At 38.3% G+C, this 27,438-nt stretch overlaps 2 protein-coding genes across 2 annotated transcripts; one reads left to right on the plus strand and one right to left on the minus strand.

Annotated features, from left to right (window-relative positions):
- Window positions 1–1,597: 1,597 nt before the first annotated feature.
- Window positions 1,598–8,222, minus strand: hexa (hexosaminidase A (alpha polypeptide)). The gene is made up of 14 exons (XM_070907610.1): window positions 7,961–8,222; window positions 7,291–7,395; window positions 7,126–7,191; window positions 6,861–6,907; window positions 6,527–6,637; window positions 6,333–6,434; window positions 5,963–6,095; window positions 5,461–5,641; window positions 4,997–5,083; window positions 4,837–4,909; window positions 3,940–4,114; window positions 2,007–2,097; window positions 1,783–1,890; window positions 1,598–1,661 (listed from the first exon to the last, which is right to left on the minus strand). Exons 1-14 carry the CDS (start codon window positions 8,220–8,222, stop codon window positions 1,598–1,600), a joined length of 1,605 nt encoding a protein of 534 aa, XP_070763711.1.
- A 752-nt stretch (window positions 8,223–8,974) lies between these two features.
- arih1 (ariadne ubiquitin-conjugating enzyme E2 binding protein homolog 1 (Drosophila)) lies at window positions 8,975–20,653 on the plus strand. The gene is made up of 14 exons (XM_070907347.1): window positions 8,975–9,384; window positions 13,546–13,613; window positions 13,740–13,887; window positions 15,389–15,481; window positions 15,581–15,636; window positions 16,771–16,837; window positions 17,016–17,122; window positions 17,239–17,281; window positions 17,422–17,493; window positions 17,651–17,781; window positions 18,074–18,131; window positions 18,687–18,947; window positions 19,903–20,015; window positions 20,099–20,653. The coding sequence occupies exons 1-14, from the start codon at window positions 9,097–9,099 to the stop codon at window positions 20,181–20,183; spliced, it is 1,590 nt and encodes a 529-aa protein (XP_070763448.1). The 5' UTR covers window positions 8,975–9,096; the 3' UTR covers window positions 20,184–20,653.
- Window positions 20,654–27,438: the final 6,785 nt, after the last annotated feature.

The raw sequence follows: 27,438 nt of genomic DNA on the forward strand, positions 1-27,438 counted from the left end.
CAAGGAAAGTTCCATGTTTACCCATATCAAAGTGTTTTTGGAAGCTCCTTGACGACTTAAGGATGGTGTCAAAAGTTGCTTTTATTTTCTGTTTTCCTTTCATGGTTTTAATTTTCACTGTCAAGACACCATCAAGCTTTGGAGGAAGGTCCCTTTTCTGTAGTACTTCTTGAAACTTCCAACTTTAGCTAACTTATTCCTCTCTCTCTTTCCTCCCCTCTATTTTGCCACGACTGACCGTCACTTTGGTTGATGGTTACTGCCTGTGCTCCATGCAACAATTTCTAGGAGACACTTTCTCTGTCTTTCTTCGTTTAATTTTTGTTCTTGCATTGTGTTATCTGTGATCAAATGCAGAATCTTAACACCTCTTCTCTCTTCTGCTTTTGTATGAATGGTATCTTTGAGTTTTGAAAGTGTGAATGTGTAGTCTATCTTCTCTCCAGGTCTCTGAGGAAGAAAGGAGGTTTTTTGGTCGAGTTCCTACCAGCTCTTTTGGCATCTGGAAGTCGCACTCAATTTCTATTTACCTGACATTCTCCAACTTTTTTCATTTACTGATAATGTCATTATTATTATTATATTTCTGTTTCTTCATTGTATTTCTACTACTTTTGTTTGTGTTTGTGCACATGGCACCTCTTCCTGAGGTTTCTCACATTTTTTCCCCGTTAAAGGGTTTTTATGTGGAGTTCCTTTTTTAAATCAAGTTTCTGAGAATGAGTGTCATTTGTTGATATACTTAAAAAGCCCTCTGAGGTTTCTCCCATTTTTCCCCGTTAAAGGGTTTTTATGTGGAGTTCCTTATTTAAATCAAGTTTCTGTGAATGAGTGTCATTTATTGATAACTTTATATAGCCCTCTGAGGTTTCTGTCATTTTTTTTTACTAAATAAATAAATAATATTAATAAATTAATTTGACTTGAGTTTCTGTGTTAAGTGTACATGTTCTTGCCATGTCTGTTTGGGTTTCCTCTTGGTGCTTGTTTCCTCTATAAAGATATGACAGTTGGACAACCTTAAAAATCTAAACTGCCAATATAAGTGAAAAAGTCTGTCACTGTGTTCATCTAGTTTTGTTAGCATTGTGAATAGACTGGCAACCTGTCTAATCATAGTATATGTAAGGACCATGTGTAATGTTAAGTGAGAATTTTCCACAGTTCATAGTGTTAAAGTAACAGCTATTTAGAGGGGGATAAAACAGAGACAATGTCTGCACACCAACAATTTATTACATTTCAGTGCAAGACTACAGGCTACAGGCTGCATCAAGTACAATTCAACATGGTATTACAGTGCAGCACTTTTTTTTGTTGATATTTTTATAGTATGATTGCTTTAAAATAAAAATTACTCAAATTTACAAAAAATGAAAATGAGAAAACATAGGTAATTAGATAAGTCCCTGAGAACGCATTTTAGTGTATATATACTTAAGACTGGGGAAACAAAATATTTATTAAAGATTTTGTACCATTTTAAAATCCTAAGATTTTTTTCAGAATCACCTTACAAGGCAACTATGAACTTCATTAGTTCAAACATTCTCCAGAAAAACCTTGTTGTAAACCAATGTTAATCCATCCAACATCTTCAAACATCTTGGTACTCATGTTTGCAGTGTCCAACATACAGAGGCTCTGCTTGGATGCCATGTCTTGTGGAGAAAGGGAAGGGAAATATGTAATAAAGCAGACATTATGACAAAAAGCCCATTGTCCTGTTGAGGTATGTCAGCACTACGCTCTTCATAGGTCCTGGATAGAAAGGAAAATTACCTCAGGAGCTTGCAGCGAAAGTCCTGCAAACGAGTAAATGCCTCGGCCACACTAGACGTCTGCTTCTCATCACTCCATAGTCTCTCTGCTGCAGCACTTGCCCTTGGCCTGTGATTTTGGGTGCAACCAGTGATTACTTTGAATGATTTCATGCAATTGTTGCTGCACTTACTATAATATGGTTGACTATTTTGTTGATTTTAGGGGTATTTCTAATTTCATACCAAAGACGTGGAGTGAGATTGGTGGCATCAACATATTCCCCCCACATGCAGACCTCACCCCCTATCACCAGCTTCTTCTGTTCATCAGTACCTGTGAGGGGACGGTTTGCTTTAATAACATGAGTTTTAATTAAGGATAGGCTGGTAATGAGTTTACTACCAATCAGAATCTTCACTTCAAATGTATTACACCACTTCAAGTCAAAACTCAGCAAGTCAATGTTTAATTGGCCTCTATAAATGGCAATCTCCAATGGCACCTCCCACCACCAGACAAGTACCATCACCAGCACATAACTGAGCCAGGTTATAATGGTATGTGATATTACTTGACCATGCACAAACCAGAAAAGTTCTGTGGCTGCACAATGCGGTAGTTGCGCCAGTCCTGCCCATAGGAAATGTGGATGTTGTACCATAGGGCAGCCAGCAGGACAAGTGCCAACGAGTGCTTTGGTGATCCTGCTGAGTTCTGCCTTATAACTAGCTGGGATGCTCTTCCAGATGTGCAGCACTGTGTCCTTAGGAATCTGACAAAACATCATATTGTCTAAACCTTCTGTGCAATATTGCTACTGACCTGTCTGCCTGATGAATCTGTTTAGATTAATCTGTTCACATGTAGTGTTTTATATTTCAGAAAATAGACATTAAAATTAATTGCTGATTTTTCAAAAAGGGCAGGCTTTTACTGAGACATCACAGAATTTGTACCCATGGGGCAAACAACTGCAAAGAACATATTAATGTAAATCTGTAATTGACAATTAGACTATTTTTTCACCCTTCTAAATATCTGTAATGTTAAGTTCATATATCTCTACAATTAAAAACAAATCTTGAAGACAAAGTGTGGTCCCATTAATAACTTGCTAACTCCTTCCCCTATACCAATTCCTGGATAGTGAAGAAATGCATGATCTTGGTGTGATTGCGAAGTTTTGCAAATAACTGCATAATATTAATGCCAAAAATGTGCTACATTTCAGACCAAAACCTAACCAAAACACCCTGTCTCTGGAGCATGCATGCAAAACACATTAATTTTTCTGCTACCTGGCTTGTCTGATGGTGGCAGTGGAAACCTGTAAAAGATCACCTGCAGATTAGGCTGGAGCATGCATGTGTGAAAAGGCAACAAAATGCCGTCAAAAACTAATTTCTGCTGCATTTGGTTTTGTATCATGTACAGTATCTACCACTGAAATGTATTTGCTATAATAATGTAATCATTTGTAGTCAAATGTTAGCAAATAGTTGACTACATGACAAATAGGCTGAAAGTTAGTTTTTAGCTGTAATATTTACTAACTCATCCTGATGATTCATGGCAGTTTATCTTATAAGCAACCTGAATGTAAAACAACTACAGTCTGCTTTTGATAGACTTCTCTCTCTCTCTCTTGCTGGGCCTTTGCTCTCATAATCTGACGCAAGGAGCTTTGTGAAGTAACTGCAAGTGGCAATATTTTTATACTTCTGTGTTCCATGTTAGCCATCAGACAGCATTGTGAGCCACAACAATCACACTTCACTGCAGCTGTGTCCCAATCCCATACTACATACTAATTCTAAATTGAGTACTGTTTGTAGTGTGTTCACACTGGAGAAGTGATTAAAAAGTACATTGATTTCTACGCTATGAAATTTTGTGTACAGTACATTTTGTATACAATTAGTATACCATATGAAATTGGGCCTCAGAACGTGTCTCTGTAACATTGATGCATGGACAACAGTCTTTACTGCCATCTAGTGGTATAGCTACAAATAGAACATTCTGTGTTGCATTAACAGTCAAAAAGGTTTGCATGTATGTACTATATTTTACACTTACACTTACACCAAGTTTTACCTCTAAATTATTATTAGAGACCAAAAAAACACAGCAGATAGTACAACTTCAAATAGCCACAGCAAACTCTTTTCTGACCCTTGAAGGCGAGGGGCCACACAGTGTAGTAGCGGGCCCAGTTGTGTGTGGGTCCTGGCTGGTCCAGATACCAAGGAGAGGCCAGAATCACCCTGAGCCCTGCTTTAGTCACCCTGCGCACTTCACACAGGTAACAGCCCCCTCTCCATACCTCCACCACTGAGAGAGAGTTGAGCTGCAACACAATGCTATCAGACTCAACTGAACTGGTTGTGTGAAAAATTAGCTTGTCTGTTTGTCAGACAATATACTGTTAAGAATTGCTGGTCAATTGGTCCCGACCACTACACCTGCTGAGGTCAAAATTATATTGTAATTTCAAAACAAATGATATTGAACAGTTAAATCGAGTATGTGGATGACTGCATAAGTGTTTATTCTAACTGAAAAGGGCAGATTTCCCTCCCTTAACATTTACAAAAACTTTTTGGAGCCAACAGTGTTGACTGTAAGCCTCTTACAGGAAAACGTTCAGTGATCCACCTGCTGCAGGAAAAAAAGATGTTTGAAGACAAAATAAATGCCACATATTTTATATATTAAAGTTTAAATATATCCTTCAATTTATGTAGATACTTGGACACAGCATTAAATAGCTGAAATAATATTCAGAAAATAAATCTGGATAGGTACTAATAAAGCAGTGCTTTTTTAAAGATGTCTGCACCAAGTATTACAATGTAATAGTAAACTTCAACGGTGTAGACTAAACACATGGTGGTGTTGCAATTGAAATGCAAATTAAAAAGTCAGAATTTCAAATATTTATATTTGTGAATATGTAAATAACTGCATATCTGCATTCATCTATATCATGCATCCCTGCACAATATGTAAGCTTATAGAACCACTGACACAAAAATGTAGTTTTGTTTTATATCATAGAGGTGTACTTACTCGTTCATGGTAGTCAAACACATCCTGCCACACGATAGAGGTCTTGTTGAGAGCAGAGGTGATATTCACAATGCTGAAAATAAAGACATTAATGACATTTGTAACATCATTGTGTATTTCTCAGAGCTTTCTACACTCTATGTTCCCCTTTACAACCTACTTCTCCATGTAGAATGCTTCCAGTTTGGTGAAGTCTACTCCAAATCCCATCTTCTGCATGAATGCTCGAACGTCAGGGTTGGATCTCCTTGGAAACAAGCAGTTGGAGTCATTATTTATATGTAATTGCGCTGATTGTAAAAGTGCATTTTTTTAGAAGTTACTTCAAATAAATTAAAGTTAATTATTTGTTTTGTAATTTTGAAGAAATGTAAATACATCAACTACCTGGGACAAGATATACACTTTTCCTTCCCTTTCTTTCCTTTTTTTTAATTTCTGAACAGATGAAAACAAATGCACAGATATGCTTGCACATCACAATGCAGTATTGGGCACATTTCTTGCACTTTTTGCTGCCAAATTCAGTAACAATGTAAACAAACAGCTATCAGAACCAGGAAATCCTGGTTGAAATCATTAACAGTCAGCAGGCATTTAATGATCTGTCACATTTCAGCCTACCAGCAGGAAAAGTCAACCTCATCCCCTCCTATGTGGATATGGGAATCGGGAAACACTGATGACACTTCCTTAAATAGTCTCGCCATGAACTGGTAGGTGGAGGGTAAGGCTGGATTAACAGGACCAAAAGTACCTGAAGGGATGCCCCCTCTGTAGCAGGGAGTCAACAGGTCAGACTGTCCTGGGGAATAAATGGTAATCAATCAGATTTAGCTCACCATTTTGTTTAAATGCTTGCATTGCCTGTTGAATGCAGGCATTTGTTGCCACTGTTGTAGCCATAAGACTCCTCCATATAAAAAGTGATTCACACTCAAGATTCAGTACATGTCTTGTTGCCATTTATAGTCTTGGCTTGCAGGTTTGGCAGACAGGATTCCTGTTGAACCAAACCAGGCATAATGCCAAGTACTTTATATGTTGAAGATCGAGGAGCTGAGATCATTTGGATAAAACAGTTGTTTTTGAGTAAATGTGGCTCATTTTGGTTTTTGAATTTTACCTTTTCCCCAAGATTTGGTATGGCCGGGTGAATCAAACTCCGGAAGGACTCTTATTCCCCTCAGCCTGGCATATGAGATCACCCTTCTCACATCTGTCTGTGTGTAGATGTGAGTCATCGGATGGAAAGCCCCCTGAATCAGAGCCAGAAGCCTTTGTTCAGGGTGGATGCAAGTATATTCCTACCTCATGAATCCACATGCAGTAGGCCTAGTTAAAAGTCTAGGATAATATAAAAACAGTCTTCTAAAATATCTCCTAAAATGCAGATACACATTTTTGAAAGGCAAATAGAGAGACGTGGTGCACATGACTTGAGGTGGCTTCTTCTTTCTTATTACTTAACAGCTCTCTTCATCCGCATGACATACCTTACTGGAAAGGTCTGGAAAGCTGCGGCTCTGGTAAGGGAAGGAGGGGTCATCAACAATGTGCCAATGAAACACATTGAACTTACTGTAGGCCATTGCATCCTAACGAGAAAGATATATGTTAATACCACTTATGACAAGTGTGGTCAATGAAACAGAGGGCTGAAATTCAGATTATGTCATCTGATTATTACCAGAGTTTTTAAAATGGTCTGCACTGGTAAATAGTGACGTGAAGTGTCCAACAAAATCCCTCTGAACTGAAACCGGGGGAAGTCTTCAATCTCAGTCTTGTTCACAAAATACTAAAATAAAGAAAGAACCAGAAAACGTTATTTAATTTTAATTGATCCATCAAAAACCCTCATCAAGCACTATAATATACTATATATATATTGTACAATTTCCCCCCGGGGATCAATAAAGTATTTCTGATTCTGATTCTGATTCTGATAACAAGATGAGGTTGTGTATTCAAGAAGTAATGAACTCCTTATGAGTTTGAGCATTTGAAAAATTCTTACTTACTGAACCAAAATCATCTTGATACACCAGCTGACTGAAGGTTTCCAGACCTGTGCTTCATCAGAGGATATATAATATATAATCAGCAATCATTTTAATCTACACAGATAACAGTGAGATACTTAGGTCAGTTATTAAATGTTGAGTAGCATGAGAAATACAATGCAACTTGCTAAACAGGCTTTGATTGAACCAACAGCCTTCCCTTTGCACTTCTGTTCACACGTTCTTATCTTATATTCTTAAATAATGTAGTGGCTATAATCACCTCTTACAGCACCCCACACGGTTTCCGCCTTCAGAGATGCTTGTCCTGCAGAGACACTCAGATTGTCTGGAACACAAATAAGAGAAAGTTAGATAATGCATCAGTTGTTGCCACTGTGACCTTTATCCATGGTGCTCTGGCTCAAATAAATGTGCTGATACTTACATCTCTCAGAGGAGTCCTCATTTGGGTAACTCTCACAGTCATTATGGTCAAGACTGATCTCAACAGTAAATGGTTTATCCTCACTGAATCGCAGAACACCATTTGCTGTTGGTCAAAAAAGTGAATTACAGTCACGAGATGCATACATTGCCTGTGGACTTCCATTTTAACAATGTTACAATCAAAGTCTGATTATTCTATATCCTATGGTATTTTTGAAAACACAAAACATGAAGCTCTGCTACTCTGGTACATTGTTATTGTGGGTCTTTAGAGTAGGTAGGCCTTCACTGCCTGACTGGTGAACTGCTGTCTCTACAAAGCCCATTGATCTACTTTAAAAGCCATGACAAACAGAACATTCAAAACAAACCTGTGAGCACTTTTCTCTGTTTTTGTCCATCCATAATGAAGTCTTGAATGTGTGAGCCACCAGATCATCTACTCTTAATGCTCACACTTATATTCAAAAAGCCAAGGTTTACATACATATTATATACAGTTTATACATTTTATAATGACAACATATACATAGCACTGCAGACCTATACAATGCTGTCACAGTACATTGAAAATAATTACGTATCACAGAAACACCATTGTGAATACTTGCCATTTTTGTTAGTAGGCCTACAACTTGGCATTTTTTCTCCAGCAAGGTGTAAACTGCCAGAAGTGTAGTCTGGAAAAATAAGAGAGAAATATCTCTTGAATGCAGCATCCAGAACAGAACAGCCCCGCTGTGCGGCTGATTGTCTTCCATAACCAAAGTCGAAAGTCCGTGGGTCCAGTGGGTATCGCTCCGTTGAGGAGGTGAAAGTCTGCGGTAACGGCCACACTCCCTCCACTGTATGTAGGCCAAGCTGGAGGACAATTAATAGTAACAAATTAAAACTTGGACGAGTGTATCGTCCAGAACTAACCATACACATGACTTCCATATCACTCTATTCAATGGCATCAACTGCACTGTCAAACTGTGCCAGTCAGGCGCCGAAGAGCATGCAGTCACGTGACTGGGGCCAAGGTGTGGGTGTCCCCCCCCCTTTTTTTTTATAATCAAAAGGTGAGGTAAATGCTTCCTGCACACTGCTTCCTTTGTACATTATGTATATTCATATTTAGGAGAGGTATCCTGTGGGTTTATATACTATTTTTTCATAGTTTTTTTCTCCACAGAATTCACAACAGAAGTTCCACTACTTCTACGAGTAAATTAACGGTACTCCAGTTTGTGTGAAGTCAAGCAAATGTAAACTGAAACTGTGGGAGACAAAAAAAAAACATGAAGCAGGAATAAGGCTTGGGTGCAGATATTTGCCGATAAAATATGACAGTGTTATAAAGTCAAAACACGTTTGAAGCATTATAGGCAATGTAAGAATCATATAGTTCGCCTCTTCGTTGTCATTTTTTAATTTTATTTTTCAACCGTTGGCCTTGCCTACATTTTATGAAGGGGAAGTGTTAACTTGCCGACAACTGTAGCTGCACGTATTTAAATCAGGCGTATACCAATTATGTTCATGTATGTTCATAATTGTTTTGAAATATTTCATGTAAAGTGTGTCATATAAATACAATTATCTTTTTACATTTTCTTGTACAGCCCATCTGACGTAAGACCGTCGTCAGTTGGTGACGCTGTGTCTCTTTGTTGGCTTAGCAGCGGCGACGTTTTGTTGTTATTTTCGCTGCAGCTGAAAAACAGGCTCGGATAATTTTGGTTTTCGTATTGTTCCGCAATCATTTCACACACTGTAGACCTTTAGGTGTGCTTGTCACAAGTTGATAACCACCCTAGGAATGGACTCAGACGAGGGTTATAACTATGAATACGACGACGAAGAGGAGGAATGTAGCGAGGATAGCGCCGAAGAGGAGCCCGAGGACGACACCCTGGAGCTCGGAGAGGTGGAGTTGGTCGATCCCGTGGTGGCCGGTGGGGAGCGAGACGAGTGCGGCGAGACTGGTGGAGGTGGCCACGGTCCCGGTGAGGAAGAGGAGGAGGACTACCGCTTCGAGGTTTTGACTGCCGAGCAGATCCTCCAGCATATGGTGGAGTGTATCAGGGAGGTCAACGAGGTCATCCAGGTAGGTATTTTGGTATGTCAGCGTCAGGAAAGACCGGGGTCCAGACTTGGGTGAAGCGTAAACAGGCCATGGACGTTAGCTTAGCCATTAGCCTTGTAGGAGTAGTTTACTTGCTGGAAGTTGGCAGTTTCACAACAGTGATAAGATTTACACAAGACGAAAAAAATGTTTTTCTCAATTTAGCTTTTTTTGTGAACCTAACAGTTAACATGAATATATGGACAACGTTAAATGTGAACATTTGGGTAACAATTTCCATACGAATTTTGTTCCAGGAAGTAGTCTAATCCCAATTGAGAAGTTGGCAGCAACGTTTGCTAGGCTAATGTTAGCTTGCAAGTTAGCTAGATGCTAACTAGCCAACCGTAACCGTTAACCTAGCACCTTACCGGAAAAGCAAAACGTCTAAGTTTTAGAATTATAGCTATAGCTAGATAACTGCCAACTCATATTTGACGACAGTTGGAGTGCGTTAACCAAGCAATTGAAACTTAATGTTACAAAATGTGTAAAATACATTATCGTTGACGTTATTTTAATGTTGGACGAAAGGCTTGGTCATCGAGTTGGTTAGCAAGTTACATGCTAGGTTACTTACGTTAACGTTAACAAACTATCTTATCATTACTTTCAAAACATTTCAGTTTGAACACACAAACCAACGTTATAATCTGTCAACAGCCATAGTTTAAATTAAATATCAGGGAAAACTCAGTAGAGCCCTTCGGCTTATCGTTAACTTGGGCCTCCATTTCCTTTCACTTAACTACAGTTGGGTACAGATTAAAATGGAAAGTGGTCTTGATAGACCTGTCACCATGTACGGTTTTAAGAAGTAGCGTTGTATTTTATATAAGAAAGTGTTTTGAGTGTCAACATTTCACTATAAACAAGCCCTGAAACTAAAATGGGTAAAATATCAGTACTGTGGATACAGTACAGCCGCATGGCAGTTGTTTCCACAGCAGAGACAACTGACATGGTGATTCTTCTAAAAATAGTATTTAGGTCTACCTACTTAATTTTCAGCAGCACCTACTTTTTCAAAGTAAATACCTACATCTGTTTTTCTGAATTAAAGTTTTCAATGTTGAGAATGTGACAGCAGGATAGTTAACTTTACTTGAATTACTTTTCTTGTAAATGTCTCTAGTGACTGTGCCTTCACATGTCAAGAATGACTGGTTTTGCCTGGCCTCTGAAGACGCTTTAGGGGTAAAGTTTCAAGTGACTGATGGGTTTTTGTAATCTGTAGAGTCTTTGTAGACTGTCAAAGATTGCACCGCAAGCTCCAGAAAGAGATAACACGCAAAACCTGCATGAACATTGTCCATGGATAGAGGAATTTCTAATATTTCGGTAGCCCCATTTATATCAGTGAGGGTAGACCAAATATTAGGAACACCTCTCAGTAACTCAATACATTTCAACAGCACCACAGACTGCAGCCTCTGAAATGAGTATAAAATTGAGTCACCACCTCTCTAAAACATAATCAACAAAAACTGAACATTGTAACTTTTCTGAAGGTAGGATTTATTGCAGTGCTGCTGTATCAGACTGCGTTAGTTTTTAGCAAGATGTACCTGATTGCCCGGCAACTGAGTATATTGTCATACTTTCTCTTGTCATACATTATTGATACATTGGTATCAATGTCATGAGTAGCTATCCTCAGGTGTATCCGGCTTTAATTGCAGATTTTTTCAATTCTGGAACCGTTATGGTTTGTGGGAGTTCAGCCTTTCGCCTGTTTATGAATAACTGCTTTTTTTAGAAATGATTTTACTATTTTTAGAGAAACGTTTTCTCCTTCAATTACACAAATAATGATATCTTAACATAACAGATTCTCTTGTATCATGATACTCTCATTATCACCGATCACATCATTTAACCCCTAACCCTTCTGTATTAGTATTGCCATGAATTGTTCACTGTTGCACCATCATTCCAATTTCAAAATGGGATATAAAATTCTTATTCTCCTGCAATTTTACTACTCTTCTTTGAAGTTGACGTGCATCATCATACCCAGGTATTCCGGGGAGACCCCTGAATGCCTGTAACCAAAGTGACACTTCAGTGGGGTGTCTTCAGCAACCTTGGGTGCTTTTATTACTAGGATAAGCTTGTTGGCAATGAGAAGTGGAGAGGGGAGTAGATTATGTGATTTTTGCTTGTAGTGTGGAGCAGCTATTTAAAAGTTGGAGCATCAGTGTTCTTTCGTACTCCACTATACTGCTCCCACAAGCAAGCTGTGCTTAAACACAATGCAAAACAAGTTTTTGTTTTATGTTATTTAAAGGAATTTCACTGCTGGAGTGCAGTCTTGCATCTGTTGGCTACAAATAACATATGGATGATTTACCCAACAGTTGGTATGAATGTTTCTGTAACAATACACTAGGGTTGGGTGATATGACGTTATATACCATGCGGCGGTTGAAATGTCTCCACCGGTAGAGTTTTGGCGACACCGTTTCCACTGCTATAATTTGGGGGTGGACTCTTGCGTGATCTTGCCAATTTGTTTTTTTATGTATAGTTCTGTATGACAGAGCAGACTCAGATGGATTTTAAAATCAAACAGAAATGTTAGTAGTTTTTTCCCTCCAGGGCCATTCCTTTTTTTTATCTTTTATATATCAAGAAAGTCGAATCATATTGTTCAGTTTGGGATAACCGCAAATGTTTGGCTCTTGATGAAACATTTTCAATTTGTGCCACCTATGGCCAATCTGCATTTTGTTGCGTCTTTAACTTTGCATGCCACCTCTAAATTTTGCTTTGTATAGCTTAACTGCAGGGCAGAATCAAATGTGGCAAGTTTTCTCTTTTCGGTTAGTGACTTTCTACTCTGTCTGACTTCAGCTGTAGGTAATGACTTCTGTACGTAATGATTAGTCAACTGCATTCTATATTCACTATCTTAATTAGTAACTTCACTCTCATTTGTAACCGAGCTGAAAGTATCCAATGGCGACTAGGCAATAAGAAATGCTACGAGGTTGAAAAACAGCATGCAAAGAATGTGTTTATATTTTACATAATTGTTATGTAGTCAAGAATGACAATCAAGAAGAGTGTGCATAAGTAAATAATGTGTCAAATGACTTTTGCTGAGAAAACCTTCATACAGTGTAACAACACTGTGACAAATCTGAATTTGCCATATCATCACAAATATTGCAATGCTGTACAGTATAGTGCACTTCTATATTTGGTTATAATTGCCTTTTCAATCAGAAATCAGGACAGTCTGACCTTAATTAATTAGGCAGACAGTACACTCCAAACAAAACTGAGTGTGACATGTTAATACCAGTAAAATGACAGGCGTCAAAAGTGAAGAACCACATTTGGCTTCAATCACTGCAGTATGCAGAGGCTGGCTAGTTATACTTGTTGAAATTTTAACACAGCCTTGTTCACTTTCCTATGATACACCATCACCTGGGCACTCACAGGCAATGATGCACTGGGATGATGTAAAACTTTGTATCTTATGTTTGCATTATAAACGGCTGCCATTTTGCCTGTAAAAAAAGTCAACAGACACAGCAAAAATCTAAAACTTCATTTCATTTGGAATGTACTGCCGACCTTAGCCGCCTTGCTACTGTGCAGAAAAATCGAAACTCTTCTTCAGTGTAATGCAATCCAGCAGAGGAGCCCTGCAGTGAATACTACTTTTGTGAATCATTTTCCAACTATTTCTTTCTTAAGATGGTGTCAGAGAGGAGTTGACTTAACTTTGTGCTACATCTATGGCTGTAGTTTGTGGTGGTATTTCATTGGATTTTAATGTAATGAAAGGTGTTTCATTTATTTTTCTCCGTACCTACTAAAATACATGGGTGGAAAGTAAATGGTAATGTGACTGAGAACTATTGAACTATTTCAGTTAGTATTTTTTAAAATTAATTACCATTCTGGTCTAGTACTAGACTTAAACCATATCTCAAAACCTGGATCATAAAGGTGCCTATTGTTCCACAAAAGAGTTGTAGGAGAAAAATTGTGGAAATGCCAATTAATTGAATTTACATGTCAAATTTACTCCTAATTATTAAGTTGTTGTAATGAAGATTGAAAATTGGCAGTAGTTAAATGTAAAATTCAGGTTTATTTCTGACCAACCATTTCTTATTCCTCTAGAATCCTGCAACCATAACACGCATCCTTCTCAGTCACTTCAACTGGGATAAAGAAAAGCTTATGGAAAGGTAAGAATATCGGAAGTACATTCTTTATTTGCTACCTTTTAACTTAACAAATATGTTAGCTGAGAGCTCATATGTTAATGCTTTTTTAAAAACTTATATCTCTTTTTTTTGTCTCAATTTATACAGGTATTTTGATGGTAACCTGGACAAGCTTTTCTCTGAGTGTCATGTCATTAACCCCAGTAAGAAGCCTCGGATCCGTCCTCCAATCAACACTAGATCATCGGCACAGGACATGCCATGTCAGATCTGCTATCTGAACTTCCCCAACTCTGTGAGTCCCTTAGTGATACAAGCATTGTGTTGCTCTAGCTGCATGTGTGTTCAGGTCTCAGTTGTGGTGTTACGATTAGGCTTTTGTTGAAAATTGTCCCACAAGAAGTTGTGTCTTGGCTTAATACCACAATGGAGAGTTAAGGCACCTTTTAACTTGTATAATGCAAGGGGGCCATTTTAATCCTTTTCCAAATATTTTTTCAGTTAAAGGCTTTGGCTAAGACAATAGCAAGAGAAATTTTGAAACAAACTATGGCCACATTATCTGTTATATGTACTAATATCAATATTTCCTGATACCTTCTATAACCACAAATATATAAATCTGTGAATGTAACTCTGTGTCATTAATTCAATCACAGTATTCACTATTGTTGTCTTTATTATTTATGTAAGTCTTTATTTTTTTTTTCAGTACAGTGATCTAATTTTACTTTGCAGGCTAAAAGTCATGATATTAACATAGGATATAAGCTGAGACTTTGTCAAACACAACAAATACTACAACAGCTGTTTAGTAGCAATACTAATACTAATTAGGAAATGGAAAATCTGTGTATCCCAAAGATGGTTGAATTGATATCCCTTCTTAAGATCCCAGCTCTTCTCTGCCAGCTGCCACTCAGTGCAACATATTTTCCTTGCAGTCAAAGTTGGAAATTTAAATGTAAATCAAAATCAAGGGGTTGATTTATGTGGATGTGGCCTAATCATGTACAGTTAAAGACAGTCCTGGTGACTGGTGGAGCAAGTGTAATTGTAACAAACCTTAACATTGTAGTAGACCAGGTTGATCCATTCATGGCCATCATGTATTGAAGGGCGTAGTTATTTTAAACAGTACAGTGCTTCATGTGGCAGTGGAAGAAACATCCAGGAACAAATTTACATTCCTCAAACATTTGGATTTAAACAGTTATCTTCCACTGGCTACTGCACTCTTAATATCAACCGGGTCAAACATCACAGGAGTGGACATAGCAATTGTAGAAAATTGCATCTACCCATTTTTTTATTTTCATTTCACAGCACACTGACATTACAGGGCTGGTTGCAGATGAAATGGCGGTTTACCCCATTGGACTTATGCTTTTACAACATTTATCAACAGAAAGAACTTTATTGTCAATGTGACAACAGATATCTACAAATTGATCTAAATTATAGGTACACTGCTGAGTGTACAGCCCCATTCCTATGATAGAGTATGTTGTCTCAACAAGGGATAAATGCATATCATCAAGGCCAGTTGGTCACATAATCCAAGAAAGCCACATAATCCAGACTATTTCAGTCTAGAATATTTCTATGATGGGTTTTTTAGCACACAAAATTATTCATCGGTTATTTCAATCCATTTGTTAAAACAAAATAGTTTTGTCCAATCTGGATTATATTTTTCCTATGAATTGACTTGCTTTGTTACCAGAAGTGCATATGCTTTTAGTTGTATTGGGATGTCTTGTTTGTCTTATTTACTAGATGCTTCTCTCTTACAGTATTTTACAGGCCTGGAGTGTGGACACAAGTTCTGCATGCAGTGCTGGGGAGATTACCTGACCACCAAAATCATAGAAGAAGGAATGGGACAGGTACCCGCAAAGATTCTTTTTAGGGTACAAGTCACTGATCACTGTCAGTCTTTTAATAGCTGTCTGACTAATGCTTTGCCTTCTGTGTTGTCTTCTCAGACCATTTCTTGTCCTGCTCATAGTTGTGACATTTTGGTTGATGACAACACAGTCATGTGAGTATCTGTTTGTGCTTTTATTTGTTTTGATGTCTTGTTGCATATTGGTCAGCAGTGATCAGAATACGCAGATGTGACTGACCCATTGTAGTTATGAAAAGAGCAGAAAACAAAAAAAATTCCTCTTGTTTTTATTTTGTCTCATTTTTCGTGTGTGAACAAACTACTTGAGAACAGACATTTTTCTCACAACGTGATTACATCTGCAATGTTAAAATCTGTTAAATGTTGCAATTATTGCCAAAACGTCTTAAAAAGTCAAAGAACACTATAAAGCCTTTACATTATGCAATTTCATCATACAGTTCAAATAATAGAGAACACAAATGGAATTATGAAATGCAAATGAATCCAAAAGAAAGGAAAAAAAATAATCAGACATGCCTTTTTATGTATACCTTTTAGTGCATTTAACAGGATTAGAACTTGGAAGAATTTACCTGACATTTTGCCTTCTAAAAGTAAGGTGAAGGGCTCTCTAGTTACAGCACTACCTCCGTATTGAAAGCATGGACACTAATCTCTTGAACCAGCTGTTAAGATGACAGTAATTGTCTTAACCTACATTCTGATCTGACCCGCTAGCAAGAGACCTAACACCCAGAAACCTATGCTCCCTATGTCAATATTTAATTTCATGAAATTCATTTTGTACCTCTTCGTTAGTAACCTGTACTTAAAGTCTTAGTTCCATAATTATATTTTCACTGTACTGTCAGCTTTCAATTTTACTTCACTGAGCTAGAACAGTGGTTCCCAGCCTTTTTTAGCTTGTGACCCCTTAAAATGATGCAATGTCTGCTTGAGACCCACATTCACAGGTTGCATTTGTGTACTGGTTGTCACTAATTGAACCAAAGAGTGACTTTTTTCCTTATTCTACTGAATAATAATTTAAAGTAAAATGATGTAGTAATTCACAAAGCAAAGATTACAGGAAAATCTGAAAAATTACACCCGACCCCCAGGTAGCGAACCACTGAGCTAGAAAACGTGACATTGTGTGACCCTTTTTTGGTTTCCTATATTGTAGCTTGGAAGGTATGCACCGAATATGAAGGAAGGAAGCTTTTACCAAAGTCACCCATTTTATGTAATGAAGGCTAATACATTATTTGACTTTTCCTATAGGCGCCTCATAACAGATTCAAAAGTGAAGTTGAAGTACCAGCATTTAATTACGAATAGTTTTGTAGAGGTAAGCTTTGAGATTTTTATTTCCCTTGACAGTATGTTGAAATGAATGTAATGCCTTGATTTATGATGTTAAGTTCTTAATTTATCCTATGCACTACTTAGAAAAGCAGGGACCTTTTTTGTACTTAAGCGTCCGTGAAACTATGACTTGATATTCTATCTCTCATTACTCCTTTAAGTGCAATCGACTGTTAAAGTGGTGCCCTGCACCAGACTGCCATCATGTCGTCAAAGTCCAGTACCCTGATGCCAAGCCTGTGAGGTGCAAGTGTGGCCGTCAGTTCTGGTAAGAGAGCTTGTTTAAAAAACGATGTATTAGACTATTGTGAGTGTGTTTGTGAGTTTACTAGTAATAATTCAATATTATGTGAATTTGACTTGTGATGCCTTCTGTTGGTGCAGCTTCAACTGTGGAGAGAATTGGCATGATCCTGTCAAGTGTAAGGTAAACCAATCAGGAGTATTTTATCACCTTACAGAAATATTAACTTATTCCTGCAGAATCTTGAGTGAAATTCTGTTAAGATAAGCATTCATAAACACTCAAGGTCATTATTTCTTACTCTTATTTAAATTATTTTGTAGTGGCTGAGAAAATGGATTAAGAAATGTGATGATGACAGTGAAACTTCCAACTGGATTGCAGCAAATACTAAGGTATGGAATCAAAGTGGTCTTAGTTTTGCCCTCTTGTCTGGTTCATGTTGGTAGGGAATTAATGTGATGACCACCAATTGTGGAAACATTTAAGATTTGTAAAACACTTGGCCTTGAGCAGAGACTTACAAAACTAATTTCTCTCCTCTCCTGACAGGAGTGTCCAAAATGCCATGTGACCATTGAGAAAGATGGCGGCTGCAATCACATGGTTTGTCGGAACCAGAACTGCAAAGCTGAGTTCTGCTGGGTCTGCCTGGGTCCATGGGAGCCCCACGGCTCAGCCTGGTAAGGACTAATGGCTTATAAAGTCACTGCTAGTGCCGTGTTGGAATATACTCCAAGTAGGTCTTTTCTGACAGTGGTGTTTTAATTTCAATTAAAAACTTAAACCTGTAAATATGTGGAAATCGAATTTATCAATTGAAATATCAGGTACAAATGGTCTCGCCATTTCATGTCTAAATACATATTTGACATCTTTATGCAAGAAAGCATGAAAACACAAAATGATGGTAGTGATGTGTATTAAGGTATTCTGGAAAACACTGTCGATTCTGACCCAGCTGTGACGTTTCAGGTACAACTGCAATCGCTACAATGAAGATGATGCCAAGGCAGCCAGAGATGCTCAAGAGGTAATAAAAGATACTCATATTGATACATTTTAAAACCTTTGCATGCTGTTTTTATTTTTGTGCCTATGCCACATAATGGCACAATATTTATATCTGTCTACTATTCAGTCGTGTTGCCCTTTGTCAGTGTGCAAAATTCAGCCATATTTGCCACAGATGTAAATGCCATTTCTAATCACACAGAGGCAACAGTATTATTTCCGTCTCACTACAATTATTTTGTAGCCTGCAACACAAATATCTACAAAATTTTATAAGAATGTAATCCACTCCAACTAATCAAACAAGTGATTTCTCATGTAACCCTACTGTACACTAATAAAGTTAATTCAAAAACAGTGGATTCAGTAGGGTGGAAAAGATACCATTACACTCCTGAAAAACATGGTTGGTTGTTGCATACTAAAGAATTACTTCTTGCGTGAAACACCTGCAGAATACAATTCAAACATGCCATTGTATGTTGCTGATCCCAATGAGTTTGAAGATTAATGGTCTTGTACAAGTCAAGTTGAGCATTCTTGAGTTAAAACCACTTCCATGCTGTGTGTACAGCGCTCCAGGGCAGCCTTGCAGAGGTACCTGTTCTACTGCAACCGCTACATGAACCACATGCAGAGCCTGCGCTTTGAGCACAAGCTCTATGCTCAGGTCAAGCAAAAGATGGAGGAAATGCAGCAGCACAACATGTCCTGGATTGAGGTGCAGTTTCTGAAGAAGGCTGTAGATGTGCTGTGCCAGTGCCGCTCCACACTCATGTTCACCTACGTCTTTGCCTTCTACCTCAAGAAGAACAACCAGTCCATTATTTTTGAGGTATGATAAAAAAAGGCAAAACTGTTATCTCAAATGTCATAAATGTGATGGATGTTGCATGACATAAATAACTAAAGCTATTTTAGTATTAATATTTATTTAGAAATACATGTACAAAACAGTTGGTGTTAAGTGTCAATCTTGACAGCAGACCACCATTAAATGAATAATTTCTCATTGTAATGGGATTGTGTTTAGTAACAGTGCTTGTAGGGTAAATACCCCTGAACTAGATCCTCACCAAAATCATGTCTGCATGTTGAACCTTAAGCTAAAACTTATTGGGACAATAAGACATAGTCAGTCATAACTGATTGTGATACATCGCTAGTGGACAAACAGATGGGTGAAAACATAATTTTCTAGAGTTTTCATATCAGACTTTCATTACATGGTTATCATGGCACAAATACTCAAATAATGGTAATATCACAGTGACCATTAACAAAATAATACTCAAAGTATAGCATTTTTTTTAAAGCGTTCAGACTCGCAGGAATTTTTAAAATCCTTGTGAAAATAATATTTTCAAAAAAATATCGTTGTACATAATATTAAATTATCTTGCCAGAGGGAGCCATGCACCACCTATAGCTTTCTCTTTCTGACACACGTGCTCATCTCTCTCACTTCTTCTCTCACACTCTCTCTTGACTGACTCTGACTTACTACCAGCGCTTCTGGTACAGTTGTGATCTTTTCTTGGAAGACAGATTATCCCACAAAATTGTGGCCACATCTCCATTTATCGTTCCTCTGTCTGGCAGCAGAACTAGTCTCCTGCAAAGACCAGATTAGTTGTCTGATTGTTGGGAGGAAATTGGCCCAAACTCAACTGGGCCTTTGGCAAGATGCTCCAAAGTTTAGGGGAAATTATCATGCATGACTGACATTTGTGTCTTTTAATCCATGCTATGGCATAGAATAATGTTTATCATTTTTTTTTGTTAATCAGAACAACCAGGCAGACTTGGAAAATGCCACTGAGGTGCTGTCTGGCTACCTAGAGCGGGATATCTCCCAGGATTCTTTGCAGGACATCAAGCAGAAAGTACAAGATAAGTACAGGTCAGTGAAGGAAGAATCGTAATCACCTGCCACTGTTACATTTGTGTGTTCTTGGACTCTTAATAACTTTTTTGTGTCTACAGATACTGTGAGAGCAGGCGAAGAGTTCTGCTACAGCACGTGCATGAAGGCTATGAGAAGGACCTGTGGGAGTACATTGAGGATTGAGGACACGTCCCAATGCAACGGACTCTTGAGTATCTTGACAAACTAGAGCGCTGATGCAATTTAACAGGGCAGCACGGGCCTTCTGCCGCCTCTCCTTTGGCAAACCAACCACTTTTGCATCATTTTTCCTGGATTTGTTTAACAAAATCTTCAAAGTAAATTATATTTAAATAAAAGGTAGAGTAATAAAAAGAAAGTGTACTACAGTATTGTTAGCAACAGAGTGGAGTCTTGAGAAAGCGGAAAATCCATCTTAAACAAATACATCCTTTTGGCTTGTATTGTAACACCTCCCCTGAACTATCTTATTTTCCTGTTTTTTGCTTGTGAATCTTTTCTGTTTTGATTTTGACTTTTGTTTTCCCATTAGTGTGAAAATGTTTTCAACACAGCTTTAATTGTCCTGGCCATGTCTGCAATATGTGGCGAGATCCATGTCTGGGTGGCTGAATGTTGATAGGCTGATTGCAAAGGGGCAAAGACATTTCGGGGGGGAGGGGGGAGGAGGAGGAGGAGGAGGAAAAAAACATCAAAAGAACAAAATAGCAAGTCTGTATTTTTCAATTTGTAAATAGTCCATATGCATGGAAGTTAAAGAGCAAGAGTGGCACGTGTTTGCATAATTTTGAAATTTTGAAATATTTATTCTTTACCAATATTGAAAAAGGTGTACTTTTGCCATGTAGGTTGAGTCTGTTTACTCCCTCCATAGTGTGTGGGAGCTTGGAGGTCTTTGGCAATAAGGCATTCGCCCTACCATCCTCAGTCTCTTCAGAGCAGTGCACAAGTTACACCTTATCAGTAACTCTAAATGGGGATTGATAGAAAGAATTTCTCTTAGTTGCCAAGTGATCAGATAAAGGACTCAGTGAAAGTGCACGGCGGAGTCCCAAACTAAGAGCAGAAAAAGTTTTACAGTTCAAAGGTAAGGTAGAATGCTCTGGCCCTGTGTCCCTCTATTCTAACCTTTTGCCGTACCCTCTTAGTTGTTTTTAGAGGTGTTTAACATTTAAGAACATTATTAATTATTTGCAAGAGCCAAACTGAGTGACATTCACTCTTTTTTTTTTTCTTTTTTTCTCTCTTTCCCGACGTGGCTTGAGGTAGCCCTCTTAAAGCTCAGCTTGCACCTTGGGGATTGAATGAGGGTAATAGAATGTACAGACAGCACAGCTTTGTAGTGCTGCTAATTGGGCTGGATCACTGTCAAACAGGGTCAGGCATTTGCATCACTCTTGCAGGGAATACTTGGATGGCATGGGGCTGATAGTGGCCGTGCCTCTTTGAAGAGATCTCTTGCCTTGCAGTGAGACTGAACAATGCTTTAAACCAAGCTACACAGATGGACTTGCGTGATCCTTAGGCAGATGAGGAATATAGGGCAAACTTCTAAAGGTTGTAGGACTGTTTTATAACGCTGTTATGCTTTTGCATTAAAGACTGTATTTTTCGCACATGGGTTGAGGATTCAATTTTGAAATGTCAGTGCCCCTCCAGGTTTTGCATTGTTCAATGTGGTGGTTGCTCTGGTTGTCAAGCTCTCTGCTTGTAAATGCTCGTTCATGTCTCTGCAATATGGCAGTCTTCACAAGATTGACTGGAGGGGACGTGAATATACAGGCACTGATGCAAGTCAGAAGATGACACCAAAGTGTCAGCTTTCATTAAAACACATCCTTTAACCCAGTTTCAGATCTTTGGGGAATTCTCTCCCAAATGCTTCTTATGTGTTCAAACTTATTATTTTATCCTAGCAAATTATAAACTGTATTGTTTATTTGAATAAATGTCATGAGAAATCTCATTTTTGGGAGTACTGTGTGAGTCATTAGAGTAGGTTTGGTCTCAATCATATGAATTACCCAAACATCCATGATGCATTTCTGCGCTATGTATTTTGCGATCTAGTGTACTACATACCTTTGCAGAGCTGTGTCTTCCAGAATTGCGTGGAATTAATTTGGTAACTGTCACTGAATAATTTTGATTTTAGGCAAAATGTTAGCTTTTTGCACCACTTTTACTTGCAGATTGTATGGTAACGATCAGCTGGTTGTTTGTATGATGTCACTTTTGAATTCATTTTGTCTCTCAAGTCACAAACCAATGATGACACAAGTTGAATGGATAATAACAAAAGATGGGCTATTTTCTCTCAGCTGTCTTGCAGGTAACAGCAGCTATAGCTGTGATCATTAGGCTAATGTGCTCTCCAGGGCTCACTCTGTTTTCATTGTGTCTGCTAGTAGTTCATGAACATTTCGACATATCGTTTGAAGTAACAGAAGCAGCTACTTACATTAAATTGAGACATCCAAAAACTTTTAATACTTTTCTACATATCTTTTCTTTATGCTATCAAAGGTGTTTTATTTCCTATTAGTGTAAAAATGTGGGAAAAGTTAGTTGTCTGTTTTGGAGAAAACATTAAAGTGCAAAATGTTGCAAACATCGTTCTGGCATGGGTGGTTGTTTGATAATGGACACAATGTTTTTGTTGTAGTAGCAGGCATTTTCATTCAAAAACCTTTCCGCCACAATCAATGTGTTAAACTGTGTCCTTAAGAAGACCAGCACTGTGTACTGTGCTACAAGCTAAACCCATCACTGGAGATACAGTTTCCAACTTTTCCAAAAGCGGTAAATTTGCAACTAAACAGTCTGCCACTGGATGGGGACAAAAACACTAATTAAAAGTTTCATATTTTAGGTGCTGTTATCTTCCAAAGGCAATGTTTACAAAATGAACTGCTCGTCATGTGTTTTATCAGTTATAGCATGACACCCACACTGATGTGGTAGAGAAAAAACACATTCAGCACATTATTTTTAATAACCTTAACCAGTTTTATTAACTTTGGGGTGACTGGTTTGAATTCATTTTGACTCTACAATAGACTCAATCACACCATGTTAAGTTTTTCCAAGACTGCATGATTAACCTTTTCAATTGACTTGGTCCTCTACATGGTGAATTGAGAAAGAGTAGCAGGTAATCTGTCTGTGATAAAGATTTAGCTGAATGTGAAATGTAGCTTTGATATTCAAGAAACCCCATGAAACTCAGGTATGCAAGTTAAAAAACATAACACAACCTACATAATGTGGTCCTAAAGTCAAAAAATAATGTATTTTGGGGAGAATATTTTTTTAACAGCATGACATAAATCATTACAAACACTTAAAGACAACAGTGAGAATAATGTTTTAATTCAATCTGCAGAAGTCTTAAGAAAATTATACAAAATAATGTTTGAGGTTAAGGTCTTAAGTTTCACAGTGATCAAAAACACTGACATGGGACAGACTGTCATTTAGAGAGCAGCTTAGTACAGAACCACATTAATGCCTGTTCAGCTTCAGTTACGCATATAAAAACAACCGCAATCATCAGGGTAAAAATCACTATGTATGCTATAATGACATACACGACTAGCACTCTTACTGTAAACCTATATACATGTGGCTGGCACTGTTTGACAGTAAAACCCTTTTTAAAATGTCTTCATGTCATTTGCTGTTTCTTATTTCTTAAAAAAAAAAAAACTAATAATCACTAACTTCACTCAGAATGACATTTTTTAAAAACTTAACTTTTTTTAAACCAGAAAAGGGGATAACTATAACATAAAATTCAATAAATACCTAACTTTGTAGTTGCTTCAAATTTAAGTGCAAAACTAAAAGGGACACCTTTTTTGTATGTATTCTTAAATTGAGCAAGGTTGGGGCATTTCTTTCACATTTACGCAATCTTATTTGTGAACAAGCCAGAAAAGTCTTTGATAGATGTGTCAAAGACAATAATGGCCAAAAGAAAATATCTACACAATAGCTAAAGTCAGTCCCTAAAAATAATTCACCCTTTAGCTCTCAAATGACAAAGAATGTTTCGCTGACCTCATTACAAAACAAATATCCAGTCCAGTTTCATTCCTGAGGAGGCCAGACAGTTATTCAGAGAGTTGTTGGCAAGTAAAACAACAGAGTAGAGGGAACTGAATGAAAGCTGTCCTTGCACTCAGTGATGTGACAAAAAACAAAACAGGCACAGAGTTATTTTTGTGTGGAAACTAGTCTTCAATTTTGAGCCAACCTTTTTTATAGTCTATCAGCAGCTCCAGGTAGTACTTCCACTCTGGCTCGCTATCATACCGGACCTCAAATATAGTCTTTAGAGGGTTGGTGTGGGCCTCATGGATACGCAGCACTTTTCCTCTGTACCACACTTCTGATTTGTCATCTTCTTCATACAGATGGCGAATCCTCTTCCCCACCAGGTCTGGGTAGTAGAACCTCATGGCCCTCTGAGCCCTCTGGACGGCCGAGCGCAGGACCCACCGCCTCCGGTGTTCAGCGCTGTGGCAGGCAGACAAGTAGGGACAGTATTTGATCTTTAAGAGCGATTTGTGTTTTCTTTTAGAAGAGCTGCTAAGGGGTCTTAAGGTGCGAGACAAGCTCCCTGTTCTCTGCCACCTGCTGGGTACTTTGGGCGTCCTCTGGTGAAGGTCCTTCTCGCTGCTCACTTCTCCCTCCCCGTCATCAGTCTGCAAGAGTGAAGGATCAGTGAATGTTCCTGAGACTGAGATTGCTTGGTAGCGGGCCTTTTTTCTGTTTATGCCTTTGCTAAACATCCTCCTCAGTTTGAGAATCATGCCTGAACAATTGTTGGATCTAACCGGAGATTTGACAGGTTCTGAGGGCTGGCCAACAGACGAAACGGACTCCTCTGTTTCTGTGTCACTGGGAGATGGAGAGAGCTCGTCCAAGGTTAAAGGACACGTCCATGAATTCTCAGAAGTTGTGCTTAGTGGAATGTGTGAAGACTCCTGCTCTGCAACCGTACGGTCGCTTCCTCTATTCACAGTCCCTTCAGACTGATGATCACTCCAGATTTTCTCGCTAAATGCATTCAGCACGCCTCCACTTACAGCCTTTTCTGTGTCCTCTTCCTCTTCTGATAAACTGTTGTCTAGAAACATACGCCTTGAACTGCTCTTTACCCTGCTTTTTGTTCTATTCCTGTTCAAATTTGATTTTGTTGCCTGGTCCTTCGGATGTCTCTGTGGCTGTGACTCTGGGGGCGAGGCGGCGATGTCTGAAAATACAGGAGTGCTGCAGCAGATAGTCTCCTCACAACCTTCATCTTTTTCTCTGCTAGCAGGATCGTCCATATTTAATCCTGCAACATAGGGATTATATCAATTAGGAGAGGTCAAAATGAATGCAGAAATATGGCAGATATATAAAAATGAGGTTGCTGACAAAATGGGAAGGTAAGAGTTAAAGAGTTTATAGAATTTATTTAGTGATCAGGGGAAACATTAGATACAAGTGGACATTCAGGATTTCTGTATATATATAAAAGAAATAAATACACTGTTTCCCAACAGATGATTCCTAAAAAGCAAGCTGGCAACCACCAAGTCTAACACCTCCATACAGGCTGACAAATCAATGCTTCCAAAGCGCTTATTCAGCACACAAGAACAATGAGAAACTATTCTATTAATATCAGCAGACATGGTGATTGGACAGCATGATTCTCCAACATGAAACACCCTTTGAGCAGAGATAGAATAGAAGGGCTGTGGGAGTAAACACGAAGGCTGGGAAAAAGTCAGCTGCTACAAGGGATGCTATCAGTCAGGGATAAAAGAGCAGTTGGGCAAGAGTAAGACAAGGGAAATGTTCAGACACCAAAGTCAAGTGCTCCCACACCATGTGAACTGTTAATAATGTCAGCAGTGAAGGGAAATTTGATTAAGCCCCAATTCAGTTAACAAATGCATGTGCCAAAATAATAGCTGTTGAAGGACACAAAGCAAAAAGGTGATCAAGCCTGAACAAGCCTGTGAAGTCAAAGCCTGATATAGCTTATTCCTCTCTGCCATAAACCTCCATTGTTGTCCAAAAAGTTAAAATACACAAATGAGCCACACCACTGCACTGGGTGACATGCTCCTTCATTATTATAAACAGGGCCCAGATACACCATGCTGGAGCCAAAAATACTCACTAGTACACCAAATACACAACTGAAAACAGTCAGAGCAGATGTTCTATTTATTCCTGTTTTAGTAACATTTGCTAGAAACTAGAGTCCAGCAGTTTTAGGAAATTATTGAGCCTTTTAAAAAAAAACCCGAAACAAATAGGCTTGGGGCTGAGATCCATAGGCAGGCTGTCAAGGCGGGCAAGTATTGAGAGAGACAAAGAAACACATTGTTGTTTCATGGGATTTGTTGACAATAACAAAAATATAGAATATTGCCAGTCTTATTCTGTAAACCCACATGGACATTAAACACTAAGCGTTTAGTCCCACTTCCCTCCATGACTAACACAGAGGCAGGTTTTGAGGGAACTGGTCAGTTAAAAGCTGAGATCACCAGCTTCTGAAAACATGAACTTCTCAAAATGCAGCACAGTTGATCCCCCTGTGTGTAGCAGACCGTCACTGCCTACTTCTGGTAATGTGATCCAACAGCCGGCCTCACAATCTTTAAGGTCCACTAATGCTATCTAATAAAATCATGAAGGAGAGTTGAATTTGTCCACAAATAGCCCGGCTCAGCACCCTTCCCTCCCCCACCCATAACAAGTATAATGCAGTCATGCAACTGCTTGTGATTAGTTACTGTAAGTTGGCAGAAGTTTCCTTCTATTTCAAATCAGAAAAAAGCAAAGAGTAGTGAGTTTGAGGGACAACATAAACAAATAAGTATACCTGTGTTCTCTTTTGGACATCAGGTGAGGTTGATTCTGTAAAAAATAAATGGATTTTATATTGAATATTTATTGTTTATTGTGATTTTTTCTTTACAAAAAGGGCCAAGAATGCAGAAAACTGATTACTAAAAGACTGTTTGAGGGAAAATCATGATACAGTTAACAGTCAAAATATGATGCTTAATAACAAAATCCAGAAGAATCAGTGAATCACACCGTCTACCCAATGAGGATTTCCAGAAATCTGCAAGGAAAAGCATGAAGTACTGTTGCTTTGGCAGTCATGTTGTACACATCACATGGTCGAATCATCAAAGAAGAGGTATAATCTTTCAAAGTATTTGTCAAGAAACAAAGATTTTCAGTTCATGGAAATGTTCATGGATTCTGCTGAACTTTTATCTGAAACAGCATCACATGAACTAGTCTTGTGATCTATCATAAATAACAGATAAATAACAAATAACACCTGTCTTTTTAAAAGCTGATTCATACTTTTCACTCATGACTGGAGGTGAAAAGT

This window comes from Enoplosus armatus, chromosome 6 (genome assembly GCF_043641665.1).
Source record: "Enoplosus armatus isolate fEnoArm2 chromosome 6, fEnoArm2.hap1, whole genome shotgun sequence".
Taxonomy (NCBI): domain Eukaryota; kingdom Metazoa; phylum Chordata; class Actinopteri; order Centrarchiformes; family Enoplosidae; genus Enoplosus; species Enoplosus armatus.